The 18,906-nt window shown below is 32.4% G+C and overlaps 1 protein-coding gene across 1 annotated transcript in view; it reads left to right on the top strand.

Annotated features, from left to right (window-relative positions):
• LOC114327881 (putative sodium-dependent multivitamin transporter) overlaps positions 1 to 18,906 on the top strand; it is a 135,699-nt gene that overhangs the window by 53,043 nt on the left and 63,750 nt on the right. Inside the window, exons 2-3 of the mRNA XM_028276598.2 lie at positions 2,956 to 3,103; positions 3,994 to 4,215. Of these exons, the coding sequence (XP_028132399.2) occupies positions 2,984 to 3,103; positions 3,994 to 4,215 (342 nt within the window). The 5' untranslated portion in view covers positions 2,956 to 2,983. The remainder of the gene's footprint in view (positions 1 to 2,955; positions 3,104 to 3,993; positions 4,216 to 18,906) is intronic.

Raw genomic sequence — 18,906 nt, 5'->3', positions numbered from 1 at the left:
TTTTTTTGCAGAAATTGCTTGAAAATAAATCAAATAATAATATTTGAGTTATCCTCCCTCTCAAAAAGGTCCGGAACATTGTTTAAATAATCAAAATGTCAAAAAATTAGGGAAAAATTCGATTTTTTTCTTGGTTTTTTAATTATAACTTTAAAAGTATTCATTTCCGAGAAAAGTTGTACTAACATAAAAGTTGCATAATTAAATTTCCTACAATATAGAATTGGTTAAAAATTTAAAAAATAGTCACCCTTGTTGCAAAATAGCAATTATTGTGAAAAAAACATACAAAAACAAGTATTCGTATTTTACGTTTTTCAACCATTTATGCTACACTTAGGACCTTCATATTTCACCCTGAAAAACTCTATGATACAGTAAAACAATACTGTAAATTTCATTAAGATCGGTTCCACAGATTTTGCAAAATAAATTTTGCAATCCAGCTTTCGTAAAAAAAATTCATTTTTTCAAAATTTTACAGGACTGAAAATAAAGCAGATAGCAAGTTGAAAATTTTTTTGCGTATAGAAGTGTACTGTACCTTTCATTCGCAATTTTACAAAATTAAAATCGATTAACACCACGGCGTCAGGAATTTTTTTAAATAAACATTAATTATTGGTGCTACGCGCAGGACAGCGGATAGTTTGCTCTGATTGAGCATTCCAATGACCGTTGATAATTATTGATACATTTTAATTTTTATTACATTTCGATATAAATAAATAAATTTGTTTATTGCAAAATAAAAACACATACTCTATCCTTTGATATAACAATTTTATTAGCAAAAACTTTCTTTGTTCATATATTTTAACTTAAATAATAAAAGTTTATTATTTTTAAACATATGCAATTGTTTAAACAATATTTCACAAACAATAATAAAATTAGTTTGATTTTTGTGGAATTAAAATATTAAAATACAACAAAATATAGAGTAAGAAAATAATATATTAGATAAAGATTGGATGACATTTTGGTGGAAATCAACTTGTGTAAATCGAACACCGCTGTCCTGCGCGTAGCACCAAAAACTATTGTTTATTTCAAAAATTTTCTGACGCCGTGGTAATTAATCGATTTTAATTTTGAAAATTGCAAATGAAAGGTACAGTACACTTCTATAAGCAAAAAAAAATTTAACTTGCTATCTGCTTTATTTTCAGTCCTGTAACATTTTGAAAAAATTAATTTTTTTTGAGAAAGCTGGATTGCAAAATTTATTTTGCAAAATCTGTTAAACCGATCTTAAAGAAATTTACAGTATTGTTTTACTATATCATATAGTTTTTCTGGGTGAAATATGAAGGTCCTAAGTGTATCATAAATGGTTGAAAAACGTAAAATGCGAATACTTGTTTTTGTATGGTTTTTTTCGCAATTATTGCTATTTTGCAACTAGGGTGACTATTTTTTAAATTTTTAACCAATTTTATATTGTAGGAAATTTAAATACGCAACTTTTAGGTCAGTACAACTTTTCTCGGAAATGAACACTTTTAAAGTTATAATCAAAAAACGAAGAAAAAAATCGAATTTTTTCTTAAATTTTTGATATTTTGATTATTTAAACAATGTTCCGGACCATTTTGAGAGGGAGAATAACTCAAATATTATTAGTTGATTTATTTTCAAGCAATTTCTGCAAAAAAATTTGAGTCACCTCTCAACGTCCATCTCAAAACAGATCCGCCCTGGACTAATAACCCAAAAAGATTCTTTGATGACACTAGTTGCCATATGATCATCATTTAATGTTTCATTGTCGGTACATATTTATTTTTCGTAATGGTGTAAACTACTTGAGTTTTATATGTAACTTTCTGGAATGCACTTATAGGCCTGGATCCCGCGACCAAAAAAAAGTTTATTAATAGCAAGCTAAAAATTTGTTAATAACTTAACAGTGTCTAGTCGGACACACTTTGATGTACGGGAAATTTGAACAGGGGAAGTTTTAATTTTGAAACAGGTTATATGTTCGAACGTTAGACTACGAAAACGTCCCATGTATTTTGTCGGACAGAACTTCCAATTGATTTGTTACCCTTTCATTAAACTCTCCACCAATATAATTCCTGTCATTTGACATGGTCTACATGTCGGACTTCGGTGTAAATTAAATTTCGACCTTTGCCTGACCAACTTAGTCTCTCCTAGGTATGCCTAGTCAAAGGCCGAAACTGTAATTTATTTCGGGCTTTGACTGACCGTCAGTCAGACCTGAGGATTGCCTAGTCAAACCTAGGAGTACCTGAAATTCGGGCTTTGACTATAACATATACACCGTTTTTTCACTTTTTTATAGGCTATAGTTTTTATAAGAATATTTTTTTCGACAAAATGCTTACGTTTTGAGTTATTTGCGAAAAACCGTCTAAAAACGTGGTTATTTTTTTGAAAAATGAACATATTCACTTGCAAATAACTCGAAAAAGTGTTGATTTGATGAAAAAACTCTATAGAACAAAAGTTGCTTAAAATTAGTCAGTTTATCCATTTCGGGACTTATCTTGGACATATATTTTTTCACCCCCAAGATGGGGTGAAACTCACCCCCAGGGCAAAAGCACACATCGGCACAATATCGCTTTTTTTCTTTGACTTGTTAGCTGTGTGTAAGCCAAATTTCATGTCAATCCAAGCGGTTTTTTAAAATTTAGAGGTTTTGCAATATTTTACATTTAAAGAACTTACTAAAAAACAACCTGCTAGTTTTCACAATCATAAACTTGTCAGGATGACACGTTCCACAATTAAAATCACGTTCCACAATTAAAACTTCCCCTGTTCCAGTGTTCCCATAGATCAAAGTTTTTCCAACTAGACACCGTTAAGCTATTAACAAATTTTTAGCTTGCTATTAATCAACTTTTTTTGGTACGCGAGATCCAGGCCTCTTATGTATTTCTGTATGCTACTAAAAATAATTCATCTGTTTGGTTTTAGGTTTGCAGTTCCTTAGATAATCTCAACGATGGATGCTCAACCATTGTTCGGTATATGGGACTACGTAGTTATAGCTATAGTGCTACTTATCTCATCTTCGATAGGAATATATTATAGATTTACAGGAGGTAAACAAAAAACAGCAAAGGTAAGATTTCACGTTTATTTTTTTCTTCTTTTTCTTTTTTTCCTTCTTGTATGCAGGCTTTAAAGCCTGTTTTTTCGTGTCAATATTACCCTTCTAAATTGTTTAAATTATCGCACCATCTTTTTATAACTTTTTTAAGAGGGGGGTATAGTTAATTCTGCGTTTTTTTTGCATAATTTTAAAACGTTTTCCCTTGAAAGTGGTAGGGTTAAGTTAAAAGGGTAAAAGCTATCTTAAAGAACAACACTTGAGGATTATTCAGTTAAATTTTTATTGAAAAATATTAAAAAATGAAGTGGTGGCGTCATTTTTAAGTAGACGATCCAAAAAAGATGATTTGCGGTGTACACTATATCTTCGGACAGAATCATTTGAAACATACAAACCAAAAAGATTATTTTAGTTTAAGAGTTTTTTGAGGTAGTGACGTCGAGTTTTTATGATTATATTGATTTTTAAATCCATGGTATAACTTTAAAGTGAAAAAATCGAAAAAAAAGTGTGGTCGGTAAAGAGGAAAATGGTAATATAAAAAAATTGTTAAAATAAGCCAAAACTCGACGTCACTACCTAGTAAAATATGTAAAAAAGAAGTGTGCAAAATTTCAGAAAAATCGGTGCATTAGTTTTTCAGTTATAATGTACACCGCCTCAAAAAAACATGCTTTTCAGAAAACGCGTTTAAAAAAATGTAGTTTTGTCAATAATACTAAGAAAATTTTTGTATATATCAATATCTCCATCAATTTTGCTAGTAATAACTTGAAATTTTAATGGTATACTCTTGAAAATATTTACAATCGAATAAGCCAGTAAAAAATCGAAAAAAATAATCAAAAATACTATACCCCCCCTTAAGTAATAACATCACTGTTTTTTTTTTGTTTTAGGAATATTTGTTGGCAGACAAAAATATGTCTATCACACCAGTAGCCTTCTCATTAATGGCCTCGTTTATGTCGGCTATTACGCTGCTGGGAGTATCGAGTGAGAATTATTCCTATGGAATACAATTTATTGTTATTAACTTTTCTTATGGAGTTTTTACGTTTATTGCAGCATATTATTACCTACCAGTATTTTTCAAATTACAAGCCACCAGCGCTTATGAGGTATGTACCTTAAAATATATGAAAACAATTTAGTGTTGGCGTTATTCTTAACTTAGCTCTAAATTTACTTAACGCTAAAATCTTTCGAAAAAAAACTGCTTGTCTGGAAAGTGTCCACTCCACGACTCCACTAAGTTGTTAGGTGTTAACTGGATTATAATTTGTCTTGGAGCTCTCACGTTGATTATGTAGTGGGAAGATTGTCTGTGCACTGTTATGTTCTATGGCAACTTAGGAATTTTGTCTCCCTAGATATCTTAAAACTTTACTATTTTGCTCATGTACAGTCAATTTTGCAATATTGCTTAGTTTGTTGGGGAAATTGCTCGCGAATTAATGAGGTGCTTGTTCTTCAAAAAAAAAAAAAAAAATTATTCGTACCATGACGTTTAGAAGGCGATTGGATTCCTGTAGACCAGTTTAAATAATTAAATATTTTTACTGTAATTTCGCTATATATTTTCAGTTGTGTTGTTTATGTAAAGTCACATAGATGCAATTTTATTTGCAGAAATGATGTTTCCTTAATGAGTGGCTACAATTTTCGTTACAGAAATGATTTGGTGACCCCTGTTCGCCACTTGACCGTTGTGGGCAAGGGTCCTTACCCAACATGCGTTCGTTTGTATAATAAATTACCTAATTATGTTAAAGAGTCAAATATTTATGTATTTAAGAGAACAGTTAAGGACTTACTTCTGGTAAACACTTTCTATTCGATAGAGGAATACTTGCAGGCATCTTTTTAACAATTTGTATGTTTTTGTGTATATTTTATGTTTTTATGTTAACTGTTTTTATGATGTACTTATAGTCCAGAAAGCCACTGCGCATCCGCTAGGAAAAATATTCTAATTCGGAATTTTTGCACAATCTTACTCAAAAAGAACTCCTTTTAACAAATTTGCATGTTGCCAGGACCAAAAGGTGGTCAAAAATTTTTTAAACGTTTTTTTTTTGTTTTTTTCCTAAAATTATTTTTTTTACATGGAAAAAAGTTTTTTTTAGGTTTTTTGGATAATTTCAAACAGAAAAGGGTTTTAGTGACATTTCTCTAAAAATGATAGTTTTTGACATATAAGCGATTAAAAATTGAAAAATTGCGAAATCGGCCATTTTTAACTCTCAAAAACTATGTGAAAAACTGAAAATTTGAATGTTCCCAAGGTAGGCAGATATTCTTTACACATCGATTGATGAAATCCCGAAGAGTTTTTTGCAATACAATATTCAAAACTCCTTTGTTTTTTAATTGCTAATCAAGCGTGCGCGACACTATTTTCCACCGACAGTATGGTGCAAATGAAAGGAATAAATTCGTTATTTCGTAAACCGGCGCCTTTAAGGAAAAATCCCGAAACAGGTCGATTTTTACTTTTAAGTTATAATATTGTGGCATATATGGTATACTAGTGACGTCATCCATCTGGACGTGATGACGTAATCGATGATTTTTTTAAACGATAATAGGGGTCGTGTGCTAGCTCATTTGAAAGGTTCTTCAATTCTCTATTTAGTAATAAAAACATTTACATAATTATTTACACAGGGTGTCCAAAAAATTTTTATTAAATCAAATTATTTGACAAAAAAAGAAGTAGAAGGACACCCTGTATAAATAATTATGTAAATGTTTACATTACTGAATACAGAATTGAAGAACCTTTCAAATGAGCTACCACACGACCCCTATTCTCATTTAAAAAAAGCATCGATTACGTCATCACGCCCAGACGGATGACGTCACTAGTATACCATATATGCCACAATATCATAACTTAAAAATAAAAATTGACTTGTTTCGGGATTTTTCCTTAAAGTCGCCGGTTTACGAAATAACGAATTTATTCCTTTCATTTGCACCATATTGTCGGTGGAAAATAGTGTCGCGCACGCTTCATTAGCAATTAATAAACAAAGGAGTTTTGAATATTGTATTGCAAAAAACTCTCCGGAATTTCATCAATCGATGTTTAAAGAATATCTACCTACCTTGGCAACATTAAAATTTTCAGTTTTTCACATAGTTTTTGAGGGTTAAAAATGGCCGATTTTGCAATTTTTCAATTTTTAATCGCTTATATGTCAAAAACTATCATTTTTAGAGAAAAGTCACTAAAGACCTTTTCTGTTTGGAATGATCCAAAAAACCTAAAAAAACTTTTTTCCATGCAAAAAAAATAATTTTAGGAAAAAAACAAAAAAAAAACGTTTAAAAAATTTTTCCCCACCTTTTGGTCCTGGCAACATGCAAATTTGTTAAAAGGAGTCCTTTTTGAGTAAGATTGCGCAAAAAATCCGAATTAGAATATTTTTCCTAGCGGATGCGCAGTGGCTTTCTGGACTATTATAGTTTTTACTGATCATAGATTGTATTTGACGCATTTCAATACTTGTAAAAGTCAGATGAAATAAAGAATATTGATTGATTGATTGATTAATTAATTGATTGAAATAGATGGAGATGCATGCAGTAGAATTAGGGCTGGATGGATGAAGTGGAAAGAAGCGAGTGGTGTGTTGTGTGACAGAAAAATTCCAATGAAGCTGAAGGGAAAATTCTATAAAACAGCCATAAGACCGGCTATGATGTACGGAACTGAATGTTGGGCAGTGCAAAAGAAAGAGGAACAACGAATGCATGTGGAGGAAATGAGAATGCTTAGATGGATGAGTGATGTGACAAAGAAGGATAAAATTAGAAATGAGAATGTTAGGGGAAGTCTAGGTGTGGCACCAATTGATGTCAAAATGAGAGAGCATAGGTTAAGATGGTTTGGTCATGTTCAACGTCGAGACGTTAATCACCCAATACGAAGAATAGCTGAAGTGCAGATTCCTGGAAGGAGTAGGAGAGGAAGACCAAAGAGGACCTGGGGGAGACGATAAGGCATGACATGTTGATAAAGGGGATTAACATTGATATGACCCAAGATAGAATTGTGTGGAGAAATGCAATTAGGGAAGCCGACCCCCTCATAGGGATAAGGCAAAGAGAATGATGATGTTCAACTTGCAGTGAAAGGTGAGATCGAGGAAAGAGCGGACTAGGAAGGAAAAGACTATCGTGGCTCAGAAACATCCGACAATGGACAGAGCTAAATTTTGAACAGCTAATAAGAACATCTGATGACAGAGAAGCGTTTGCAATTGTAGTAGCCAACCTCCATTGAGGAGACGGCACTTTAAGAAGAAGAACTCGAGAATCCAGTCAGACTATCAAGTCCTTACTTTGGTATATGCCCCTCATACATATGATTCACGAGCCTCACGTACATACTTCTCAGGAACCCTTTTATCTGTCAATATATATCCATAGCTCTTGTCTGAGAATTTTGTCGTGCGCCCTCTCAAGATATATAAATGTTAAATGTACCTTTCTTTTCTTCTCACCGTATTTCTCTATTAACTATTCAAAGCAAACAAGACATTCTACTCCAGGGTAATAAGCTACAAATAGACCATGTTCGGGACACTCAAAGATCCAGGTAGCTGACTACTTTTTTAGTTATTGTAGACCTATAGGAAGAAAACCTACCTGTTTCCTGCCTAGAGTTCGCGTCCGTTTTTTAATTATTAACAATTTAGTGCAAAAATCGCGATTTTTTCGATTTTTGCACTAAATTGTTAATAATTAAAAAACGGACGCGAACTCTAGGCAGGAAACAGGTAGGTTTTCTTCCTATAGGTCTACAATAACTAAAAAAGTAGTCAGCTACCTGGATCTTTGAGTGTCCCGAGAAAATCCTTATTACTCTGGACTATTCGTTGTCCTCCTTCCTGCCATAAACCCAAACTGTTCTCTTATCGATATCTCTTTCCTTAACCTTAGCACTTCCACTCCCACAACCACTAATTCTCTCCCAAATTTTCATTGTGTGCGATATTAACTATATCCCTTCATAGTTCTTACAGTTCTTTCATAATAAACAGAACATCGAACAATATCTTTAATGAGCCATCTACTAAAGATATTTCTAAAAATCATCCACAACCTTCTTCTTCTTCTTCTTCTTCTTCTTCTTGTAATAGGACTATGTCCTGTTTCTTCTGTTACAGTCTTTGCTGCGATCCGGAGCTCCAACTCTCGTACCATCGTTTTTTGGGTCTTCCTATGGGTCGCTTGGTGTTGGGCTTCTGTGTTTTCGCCCAATGCGCCATACGTTCAGGGTCCATCCGATCTACGTGGTCTCTCCACATGCGTCGTCGCGCTCTTGTCCATCTCACTACGTCTTGAACGCTTAGCTCTCTCAATGTGTCTCTCAATACGTTTCGTATTCTATCTCTGAGTGTGATACCTCTTATGGATCTTAGGGTTTTCATCTCTGTTGTTCTCATTATTTGTTTGGTCTTTGTTGTCTCGGCCCTTGTCTCAGCTGCGTATGTCAGTACGTGTCTAACACATGTCTTATAAATGCGGACTTTGCTTTCGGTGCTCATATATTTATTCCGCCAGATTATATCCCTCAGGAAACCAGATATTCTCGCTGCTTTCGTTGCCTGCTGTTTTGATTCTTGGCACAGATGCCTGTCGCTAGATATTTCCACACCTAAGTATCTGCAATCCATTACCTGTTCGATTATATGGTCGTCCACTACTAATTTACATCTAATTGGGTTCCTGGATATTACCATCGATTGGGTTTTCTCTTTGGATAGTGTCAGGTTATACTTTTCGGCGGTTATTTTGAATTTTTGTAGTAGGCGTTGTAAGTCATCTTCGTTTTCGGCTATTAAGATTGCATCATCTGCGTAGCAAAGTATTCTCATGGTTCGGTTACCCATTTTGTATCCCTGATTCATTATGTTAATACTACCTATAACTTCATCCATTATTAAATTAAATAGGCATGGACTGAGGCTGTCCCCTTGTCTAATGCCTGCATTGTTTTTGATTTCTTCCGTGAGCCCGTGTGTGGTTTTAATTCGTGTTTTGTTCATTCGCTAATTCGCTATTGAGCTCTTTGATTATGTTTCTATACCTCTGACCTATGTTTTTCTTTTCAAGGATAGTGAGCACGTCCTTTAATCGTACTCTGTCGAATGCTTGTTTCAGATCTACAAAGCATGTGAACATGGGCTTGTCGAATTCTATTGATTTCTCAACTAATTGTCGCATTATGAAAATAGCGTCTATTGTAGATCTGTTTGGGCGAAAACCCTGTTGTTCTTCCGATACACCGGCTTTCTTATATATTTTTTGGGATAGAATTTTTGTCAATAGTTTTGATGTAGAATTGAGTAGTGTAATTCCTCGGTAGTTGGTAGGATCTGTCTTTACGCCTTTCTTGTAGATTGGTATTGTTATACTCTCTCTCTCCATTCCTCTGGTACTGTCATGTTGTTTACATTTTTTTGGAATAATGTTGTTATCTCTTCTATTATCATCCACAACCGAGTTTATCAAAAGTTGGAGTCGGATATTAGTAATATACAGATGGGGTTCAGAAAAGGACTAGGGTACCTACTCGAGAAGCTCTCTTTGGTTTGAATGTTCTTACACAAAGATGCCTAGACGTTAATCAAAAAATACATGCATGTTTATCGATTCTGAAAAAGCGTTTGACAGAGTACGCCACGATAAGCTAAGAGACATTCTTGAAAGAAAAGACAGATAATAAAGATCTGAGAATAATTCTCAATTTATATTGGAATCAGAAAGCTAACATCAAAATATAAAATGACACATCACAAGAAATAGAAATACGTAGAGGAGTACGACAGGGATGCATTTTGTCACCACTGCTATTTAATGTATATAGTGAAAGCATCTGCCAGGAAGCACTTTTGCAAGCAAACGAAGGAATCGTAATCAATGAAGAGGTTGTAAATAATATTCGATACGCGGACTACACTGTACTACTTGCAAGAATAGTAGAAGAATTAAAATGATTACGTACAAACATAAACATCAATATAAAAAAAAACAAGTATGGTCTTCAGTAAAAACATGACACAACCAGCACATATTAGTATAAACGGCATTCAAATTGAAAAAGTATCAAGTTACAAATACTTGGGAACTTTAATAAACGAAACTGGAGACCAAAACAATGAAATAAAAAGACGTATCGAAATTGCCAGGGCAACCTTCATAAAGATGAGAAAATTCTTCTGCAACAGAGATAAAAGCATCACTCTACGATTAAGAATGCTAAGAAGCTACGTATTTAACACGCTAGTATACGGTGTAGAGGCCTGGACTCTCAAACAGAACAACATAAACAATATTGAAAGTTTCGAGATGTGGTGCTACCGTCGAATGCTAAAGATAAGTTGGGTTGAAAGAGTCACAAACCTTGAAGTATTACGAAGGATAGGAAAAGATCCAGAAATTTTGTTAACGATAAAACGAAGAAAACTCGAATATCTGGGTCACTTGATGAGAGGACATAAATACGCATTACTTCAAAATATAATGCAAGGAAAAATAGAAGGAAAACGGAATCCAGGCCGTAGAAGAATGCCATGGTTGTGGAATTTGAGAGAGTGGTTTGGCTGCACCACTAATTGACTTTTTAGGTCAGCTGTAAACAAGGTCAGGATAGCCTTGATGATTTCCAATCTCCGATAGGAGTAGCACAAAAAGAAGAAGAAATTCTTACAGTCCTGAATGTCTCCTTTATCTTTTAACAAAACATCAACCCTTCCATCCTGTTTAACGCTTCGACAACCTAATCTCTCGCTATCCTTGGTATCTTTTTAAAATATTCTATGTATTACTATAATGTTTACCCTTTATTACGATATTTCACAACACAAATTTGAAATTTGTTAGAAAATACCTAAGTAGCTACCGTATTCACCTTATGCGAAAACAGCATACATATCTTAAAAATCTCTGGGATTAAAAAAATAAACAAAAGTTTATTATATTTACTATTATGAATTTATTTCTTTAGATTTTTATTAGGGTTATTAAAATTTTTATACCAAAACTGTAACTAGATCTTGTCTCGAAATTGACGCACGTTTTTGGAAATTAGTTTAGACTATGTAACTAGAGTACTTATGTAACCGCCTTCCAAACTATCTTCTTTAGTTATCCTTTATTTACATAAGTACTTTTTTACGTAATCCTTTTTTGTCAATCCACTCATCCATCCAAGCATTTTTATTTCGGCAACAAGAATTAATTGATCTTTCTTTTAACTTATTCATCTTCGTGTGCAATCTTCTCTAAGAAGGTCGGCAACCATCATGGCAATTCGAACTTTCAATACCGCTGCTCTAAAGCGATCAGTAGAAGTGCAGTAAAACCAACTGTCTTTTTAACTTCCTAACATTAAATGCCTTAGGTAATGACTATTTTAGTCTGTTATTTTTATTCTTCATTCCAGAGTTGGCTTTTTCTACATTAGGCTTCTCTCTGTGTTTACAAGAATCGTCCTATATTTATTAACAAAAGACACATTTTTTGTAATGTATGAAAAGAGTAACATGTAAATTAAAAACGAAACATTAAAATCCACCAACAAGAACCGGACGTATAAGTATATATCGCGAATTTTAAAGTACTTCTCCACTGCTTTAAGCTGAATCAACTCAAAACAAGCGACTATGTTCAAAGGCAATATTTTTCACAAATTTCGGCAAATTTTGTACAATATTACTTCAGTCCTTGATCGTTCAAGGACTGAACTGTACATGACGCTTATTAAATTGCTTAATTGTTATAAACAAGCTGTGAAAAAATGACTCAATTAGTCCCTAATTCTTCTAATAAAGTTATTCTAAATATTTATAATTGGAAATGTTTTTCGAACTTGTTTAAATTATTTCAATATAGTAACTCCTTCTTGCTCTTTTTTATACTATCCGTAGAATCATTGAAGTTCATTTTTTTCTGACTTGTGTCATTTCAAAAAAAAGTTATTTGGGATAAACAGATTGAATAACTTCTAAACTAGTTGATGCATGCCCCTGAAATTGTAACCACATTTCGCTACTGAGTGGATCCACAAAGTGGCTTAAACAGGCGATTTTGTAGCTCCAATGATTTTGTAATGGACGCCACAGTGGCGAGAATCGGCGACAATGGCTGGCGGCGTTATCTAACTGCCCCACGAACTACCTGGCAGCGTTGCCACATTTTATTTACGAAATCTACTGCATGTTTGGCAAAAATCTACTAAAATCTACTAAATCAAAAACTAAAATCTACTAAATAAAAAACTAAAATATACTAAAACTTTATTAACATATTTGTATAAATAATTTATGATTTTTTTTATAATAAAAAGAACAGCTAGAAATTTATATGAATTTGTTGGGAATAATCGATTATTTATTTGAGTGAACTTAAAATTTTTTTTGTTAATTATTAAAAATATTGTACAACTTGTACCTACGTTATTATTAATTAAAAGTATGTCAAAAAGTGAAATTCAGTAGTATTATGTAATTATATCCATATAAAACAAATCAAAACTTTACCGATTTAGTAATTATTCAATATTGATAACTATCGATTAAAAATCGAAAGCGGCCATCATGTAAAACTCATCTTTCATTTGTCATATGAAATTTTTATTTTGTCTATAATTTAAAAAATTTTAAATTGTAAATTACAAATGTAAGTAAATTCCACTTCAGGAATTAATGTCTAAAATTCTAATTAAAACATTCTTAAATTGTTAATGTAAGTAAATTCCACTTATGCAATAATTTTACGGCACAAAATAACTATAATATTGCCCAAATAGAGGTTATGTTTATATTTATATTAGGTTTGTTCCAACTCGATACAAAACCGTTCTTGAATCGTTACGCTCATGCGCAATAACGAATAATTATGCGCAGTAAGACATTTTTCGTTACTGCGCATACTCGTAACCCTTCAAGAACGGTTTTGTATAGAGTTGGAACAAACCAATTATGTTTACTAATGTCCACTTTACATCAACAGTAAATTGAACAAGAAATTGACAAAGTTATTCAAGGCCAAATTTGACGTGTACAAAATGTATGGTTTGTAAAAGAAAATGAAGGAATTTGATGAAATAGACAATTGGATATGTTTTATTTTGTCAAATTTCTTTATTTTCTTTTTATTCACGGCAAAATTGGATGTAGAATTGTGTTTTGTATAAGTCAAATTTGACCTTGAAGAAGTTGGTCAATTTCTTGTTAATTTATTGTTGATGTAAAGTGCACTTAACAAGCAACCCAGACGAGCAGGAGGGACAATTTTTTTTTTGTTTTATGGCATAGACTTGGGTGTCAATTAGCCAGTCACAACTTTTTTGTTTTCTATTCATACATAAAGAAGGCAATGAGGTCCTTAGTGTTCCATAGCCAACTCTTCCACAGCTCTCTACTCAGTTCAAAAGAGGCACAAATTGGAATTGGAAAGGAAGTAAAAAGTAAAGTAAGTAAGAGCCAAAGACGAAAGAAGAGGAAGAAAGTTGCAAGCCATTTCCGGTTGTTTCCTGTTCCACACGTGCTCATGACGATGAAAGAAAACCGATATGGTGGTAACTGGATATTTAACTTCTCTGGTTATGGGATTGATATCAGGAATACACTATATTCTCATAACTCCTTTATTTGGTTAACTAATATGTACCATATAAATGTATTCAGTTGATAGGTGATTACTAGAGACTGGAAAATATGCACTAAAAAATGTCTAAAATATGCATGCAATATGCATTTTAAAACAAGCTGAATATGCACAATTAACATGCAAATATGCATTTATATATGCACTTATTTTTATATGAATAATTTTATGGTTTACGTTAAATACATAAATAAATAAAAAATAATAAAAATAAATAAATAGGTTTGAATTTAAACCAAATTGTATTATTATTTCTTAATATATTTTTTTAACTTCAGGTTTTGTGACAAATAAAACGGCAAAATATTTTATTTTGACCACAAGATAAATAAGAGTACAATAAAATAAATGTACATATTTTTATTGTTACAATATTGATTCATATTTTCTAAACTAATATTATAAAAAGAGTACAATAAAACAAATTTACATATTTTTATTGTTACAATAAATAATCATATATTGATTCATATTTTCTAAACTAATATTATGTCTTCTATCTGTTAATATTTGTTTATAGGCAGAAAAAGATCTCTCAACGTCACAAGATGTAATTGGGGCATATTTAAACTTTGCTATTAGAGACGGATCCATATTAATATTTTCATCGAAGTTTCCAAAATTGATTATATTATTTATTGAACGCAATAAAGTGAAACCCTCATTTTTGTTTAAAACGTCATCAAGTTTATCTTTAATTTTTACTCCAATTTCCCCATTCAGATTTGTTATTTTCTGTTTAACCGAATCAACAATAGACATACTATTGTGAAGACATAAATTTTGAGCCTCTAATTTTGTAATTGAACTTTCAATGATATCGAAATTCGATTTTATATACAACAATTGATTTTTAATAGACTTTTCTTTAAAAATATTTTGACAGTTATCAATAGCGGTACAAGTCGGATCAAAACTTGAAATAACGCTTTTGATGTCGTCGTAGTGTTCAGATAAAAATATAGCACTTTTAAGCCAAGTTCCCCATCTGGTTAATACTGGTTCTGGTGGTAAAGGAATATCGGGAAGCATCTCCCTATATACCTGTACACGTAGTGGTGCTTTCAGAAATACTTTTTTTACATTATTTATTAAGGTGTTTACATTGGGAAATTCAATTCTAACTTTCTCTGCAACTCTGTTTAGGCCGTGCGCCAAACATGTACAGTGAATTAAATTAGGGAAAAAGATTTTAAGATTGGATGCAGCTTTCATCATATATGAGGCGGCATCACTAAGCATTAATAATATTTTTTCAAATGGTACTTGATCAGGTAAAAAAAAATTTGTTAGGGATTCGTTAACAAATCTAGCTATTGTAGCATAGTTTGTTTTTTCCAAACATTTTACACTAATTAAGTATGAGTTTTTAAAATCGCCAGAGTCGTTAAGAACTCCAACAATTAGATTCGCAATTTGTCGACCCTTTGTATCCGTTGTTTCGTCGACGGAAATCCAAAGATAATCGGCTTTTAACTGATTTTTAATACTCGTCATCACATCTTTGTAACATGCACTGACATATTTTTTCCGAAGAGTTGAAGAACTTGGTATTTGAGCTGGTTTATCTTTAATCTTGCAATAAGTTTTTAAAAAGTTTTGACACGATTTATGTTCTAACTTGTGCAGAGGGATATTGCAGTTCAAAAAAAAATGGCATAAATCCTTTGCAAAGGTTTCTTGCCCAACTGACGTATTCTGAATCTGCAAACTGTTCTGTAGAATCTGCTGGCGAGGTTTATTATCATTTTTTGATAGCTTAGTTTGGTGAAGTGAAGTTTTTATGTGTTGAACTACTTGGAATTTCTTTTGACATGGAATCTGGAATATAATGATAATGATGTTTTAGATGTTTTCGTAAATAGATACCTACATTAAAATGATCAAACTTTTTAAACCTCCCCCAATTTTTTTTTATTTCTCAAAGTGAAATTGAAATCGTCAAACAATAAAGTACAGTCAGTGTACCGTAGTATACAGGGTGGGCCACTCTCAACACCTCGCTCTGTATAAGCCAAACCGTTGCGAACTTTAAAAAACAGTTTTTGAAGAAATGGGACGGTTTGTCATTTTAGAATAGACAGACACATAGATGTGCAAAGAAGTTTGATAAGTTTAAAAATCTATTGAAGTGGAGAACTTACCTTTTTATCACAAATGGTGCAAAACATACTTTCACTGTCGATAACTTTTAGATGATTGTTACTTCCAATCCAACTTCTGAGAAGACTTGATTTTTCCCTTGCTACTTTAGGCATTTTCACAATAATAATAAAATGATTTTTTTACACAGTATAGTCAATAACTTGCAATCACAAAAGTTGAATAATCGGCGATTGATTTAAGACTAACCATTCATAAAATAAAATAATCTATCCTACCCTTAAAACAGTGTTGCCAACTCGACCAATATAGTATTTGCCAAACCTCACAAGAATGATGGAATGATCAGTTCAACAGTAGGTATTCCATTATCAACTAATAAAAAATCCCTATAGCAAGCATAACCCAGTACAGATAAATTATTTGTTTTAAAAAATGCTGAAACATGATCCTGTAGTTAATAGTAATCTCATGGTCCACAGACATAAGTACTAATATAAACATTATTGAAGGCGAAGGGATTTGCTGATGTAGGTGTGTATGTGTGAATGGTTAAACATTTTTTGTTAGGAATCAGATTTGACTCACTGATATCAGTTTCAAGTTCCTGTGAGAGAGTTCCTAAGTTGTTTTAGTAATTGTAAGGCCAACATAAAAATTTGTTCTGAATTAGAAGATTTTCGATTTTTACTAAATAATTTTTATATTATTTAATATGCTAGAAAATATGCTATATGCTAAACAAGAAATAAATAAGCTAAACAACACAAAAATATGCCAAATCTAGCATAAAATAAGCTAAATTGGCAACGCTGCCTTAAAATTTCGTTTTGGTTGGTTTTCCCAGAATAATTCATAGTTGGCCGACACCAGCAGAAAGTACAGGTAATATTTGTAATGTTATTCAAAATATAATCGGTATTTACTTAGGTAATTTGTAAATTCTGAGAAGTCTATAAATCTTAAATATCCGGATAATGATACCTGCAGCTATAAATAACGCCCATTATGTTTATGGGTACAACAACAAAGGAGCTTAACAGCAAAATATTTACTTTCACATTTTATTTTAATGGATGTTGATGTTACTAATATATACCTTATTTTTAAATGGGGTAGAGTAAATTCCCATCAAAATATGCATTTATATGCTCTTAAATCTCCAAATATGCAAGGCATATGCATTTATGAAAAACATGAGAAATATGCAGCATATATATGCATATGCATTTTGCATATAATCCAGTCTTTAGTGATTACATTATTCTGCTTTAACGGCAGCAACCTCCCAAGCCTAACTAACTAATTCGACTGACCCACTAATGATCCAAATCTGCCCGTGTTCCCATATTTATTCGTTATGTAAATATGTTTGTATATATTCTGCTTACTGTGTCAAATAAATAGTCACAACCTTGTTGATCTAAGCAAAACGTGGACTTTAGCTAAGGTGTTCTACTTTGCAATTATTATAACAAATATGCGTAATGTTTACTGCTTTATAAATAAATATCTAACGAATACTTTAAGGTAATTTAAGGAGTTATGAGAATATAGTGTATTCCTGATATCAATCCCATAACCAGAGAAGTTAAATATCCAGTTACCACCATATGGCGACCCTGCCAGGATCGCCATATGGTAGCTCCTAGCTTATAAGCTATCTCAGATAAGTAAGGGGTGGTTACCCCCTACCATAAGGGTTGATGAAATAACTCGTATCACCGTAGATGCATTTATTTTGTAAGTTAGAGTACTAACGGTAAAGAGCTGGTGGTACGTTAGTTCTCAGTAGCTGTGATGTTTTCCCTTTGGGATCTCAAATATTAATCACTTACTCTTCGCAATGGAATTAGAAAATAATAATTAGTCTTCTCCTGTTTATTGTTTTGGTATATAATGAAAGTAAGATTGTTTTGGTTAAAAGCGCTGAGTCGACTAGGTTATAAAAATAATGAATACTATTGTTATTTCAAACCGACCTTGGTCAAACCTAAACTGTTACACCGATATGTGCTAATGTAGGTCGATCGTATTTACAATTAACAAACGTAGTTGTTTTGCTAAAGACATTTTTAATTATTAAAAGGATTTGTTTTAATAAGAAGATTACTAAGATCGAGATGCCGTGTATCCCAACACATCTTCCTTTATCACAGCTGACGTTGTCAGCTTTTTTTTGGAACAAGAAAGCGAAAGCTTTAAAATTAATTTAAAAATGTGATAAATACTAAAAAAAGCAAATTTCATAACAAAATGTTGAAATCTACCAAAAATCTACTAAAAAATATTGCCTACTAGAATTCTTACAAAAATGTCAAAAATCTACCAAAAAAGTAGAAATCTACTAAATGTGGTAACGCTGCTACCTGGGCCCATTAATCCCAAGTACCTGCTGCCCCATGGCCGAGAAATTTGGGGATTAAGTCTTAATGACCCGAAATTCCAAATTTTATTACAGTTGAAAGTAAGAATATAAATATTTTCAGTTATTCTTATTCACTTTAGTTGCAAGTATTACGGTATAGTGACCGGTTTTGTCCATTAGTGTTTAACTGTTAAATGGCGAATCCAACGACTATGTTTAGTCAAAGGGGAGACATTTTATTAATAATTAATGAATATAAATATTCAAAGTCCCATGTCCCCAAAGATGGAAAAGTTAGATGGCGATGCATAAAAAAAGGGTGTCAACAAAAAGTGTACACAAAGGAAGGTGATGAAAATTACGTTATTCTTGAAAAAGCATCGGTGGAGCATAATCATGCTCCAGATATCCACGTTGACCGGCAAATTTTTAGTCATCCTACAAAGAGGAAAGCTGTAGATGATATATGTTAAAGACCTTTAAAGATTGTAAACAAGGAATTGAGGAAGGAAAATTTCAGCAATTTACCGCTGACAACGAAAGACATTTCTTGCGTTCGAAGAAGTATCTATGCTGCAAGACGAAAATCCACACCACCATTGCTCAAGTCACAGGAAGAAGTTCTACAAGTGTTAGTGAACTTAAATTTAAAAAC

This window comes from Diabrotica virgifera, chromosome 4 (genome assembly GCF_917563875.1).
Source record: "Diabrotica virgifera virgifera chromosome 4, PGI_DIABVI_V3a".
Lineage (NCBI taxonomy): Eukaryota > Metazoa > Arthropoda > Insecta > Coleoptera > Chrysomelidae > Diabrotica > Diabrotica virgifera.
Note: the sequence above shows the minus strand (reverse complement) of the source record. Positions and strands in the feature narration are given on the sequence as shown.